The sequence below is a fragment of the Cebus imitator genome, unplaced genomic scaffold, assembly GCF_001604975.1.
Source record: "Cebus imitator isolate Cc_AM_T3 unplaced genomic scaffold, Cebus_imitator-1.0 Scaffold21, whole genome shotgun sequence".
Lineage (NCBI taxonomy): Eukaryota > Metazoa > Chordata > Mammalia > Primates > Cebidae > Cebus > Cebus imitator.
Window position 1 is genome coordinate 4,593,609 of NW_016107336.1, and position 1,950 is coordinate 4,595,558.

Consider the following 1,950-nt stretch of genomic DNA (forward strand, 5'->3'; position numbering starts at 1 on the left):
AAAAAAAAAAAAAAAAAAAAAAAAAGGAATCTTGGCCAGGGACACCTGCAATCTCAGCACTTTAGGAGGCTGAGGCAGGAAGACTGCTTGAGCCCAGGAGTTGAAGATCAGCCCGAGCAACATACTAACATCCCCATCTTTAATTTTTTTAAAAAAACTTTTTAATTTAGAAAATAAAAATGAACCTTGACCAATACCTCATACCACACACAAAAACTTATTCAAAATGAATCATAGGCCTAAATTAAAACCTAAAACTACAAAACTTGTGGAAGAAAATGTAAGAGAAAATCTAACGTGGAATGAAGTAAAAATGTCTCAGATATGTCACCAAAAGCATGAAACCATTAATACACACACGCACACACATGTGCCTACTGAATGTCTTGGTAGCAAAAATACACACACACACACACACACACACACACACACACACACAATGTCATCAAAAGTAAAACTTCTGCTCTTCAAAAGACACTGTTAAGATAAGCCAGAGAATGTGAGAAAATATTTGCAAAACATGTAACAAAGGACTTATACCATGAAAAATGAACTCTCAGAATGTATTAACAAGAAAATAACCCAACTTTAAAGTGGGTGGAAGATGTGAACAGATACTTCACGAAAGATGATAGTTCACCAAAAAATAGGCTGATAGCAAATAAGCACCAAATAAACAGATGAAAAGACATTCAACATCATCAGTCATTAGGAAAGTACAAATTAAAATCACAAGTTGGGGTTATCACTACATGCCAATTAGAATAGCAAAAACAAACAAAAAAAACCTGACAATACCAAGTACCGACAAGGATGCAGAGCAACTCTTACATTACTGGTCAGAATGCAACCTGGTACCAGCCACTCTGGAAAACAGTTTGGCAGTTTATTATAAAGTTTACTGTATACTTACCATATGATCCCTCAATCCAACTCCTAAGTATTTGTATTTACCCAAGAGAGATGAAAATGAATACTCACACAAACGTTCATAGCAGCTTCATTCATAATTGCTAAAAATTGGAAACAGCTCAGTGTCTTTTCACTGGTGAATAATAAACCAACTGTACTAAACATACTACTTGGCAATAAAAACGAACTATTAAAAGATACAAAACCTTCGGTTGAATTTCTTCACTTCAGAAAAGAAAAAGAAGAAAAAAAAAGATGCAAAACCAGATGGCTCTCAAATGCATTATGTTACGTAGAATAATCAAAAGGCTACGTATGATAAATGTATATGACACTCTGGAAAAGCCAAAACTACAAGAAAGAAGACAGATCAGTGGTTGCCAAAGGATGGTAGGAGGAGGAAGCGTTGACTCAAGAGAAGCATAAGGTAACAATTTGGGGTGAATGTCTGATTAACATTTTGATTGTAGAAGGGGTTATACACACAATAATGTGTTTTGTTAAAACTCAAATACTCTGAAACAAGGGTAAATTTCAGTATGTGTAATTTTTACCTAATCTAAAAAAAAGAATCATCACATTTCTTGAGATACATACATATATCTAATACATAAAATGTTTACTCAGGTGTAAAATAATATACCGTAAATGAAAAAAATACGATCTACAGCTCTACAGCTACTAATTTCCCCAAAGAACATTATAACAAAACTCATTTTTTTTTTTAGTAATTTATTATCAAGTTACAGTAAAAGAAAAAGGTCATCAACCCTTCTACTGGAACCTACCTGATAAGGTGTATTTCGTAGTTTAGATTGTCTTACAGCAGCTGCTGCCCCACCATATGTTGTTTTTCCAGGATAAAAAGGAGAATCTCCAAGCTGACTGGTCTTGAGGATTGAAGAATTCCCAAGTGACTGCACAGAAACACAATGATAAATTATAAGCAATATGAACCCAGAAGGTGTAGGCTGCAGTGAGCTAAGATCGCACCACTGCACTCCAGTCTAGGCAACACATAAAGACTCTGCCTCCAAA

General features: G+C 34.7%; 1 protein-coding gene across 1 annotated transcript in view; it reads right to left on the reverse strand.

The window, feature by feature from the left end:
• NUP153 (nucleoporin 153) overlaps nt 1-1,950 on the reverse strand; it is an 80,014-nt gene that overhangs the window by 52,177 nt on the left and 25,887 nt on the right. Inside the window, exon 5 of the mRNA XM_017521426.2 lies at nt 1,660-1,829. Within this exon, the coding sequence (XP_017376915.1) occupies nt 1,660-1,829 (170 nt within the window). The remainder of the gene's footprint in view (nt 1-1,659; nt 1,830-1,950) is intronic.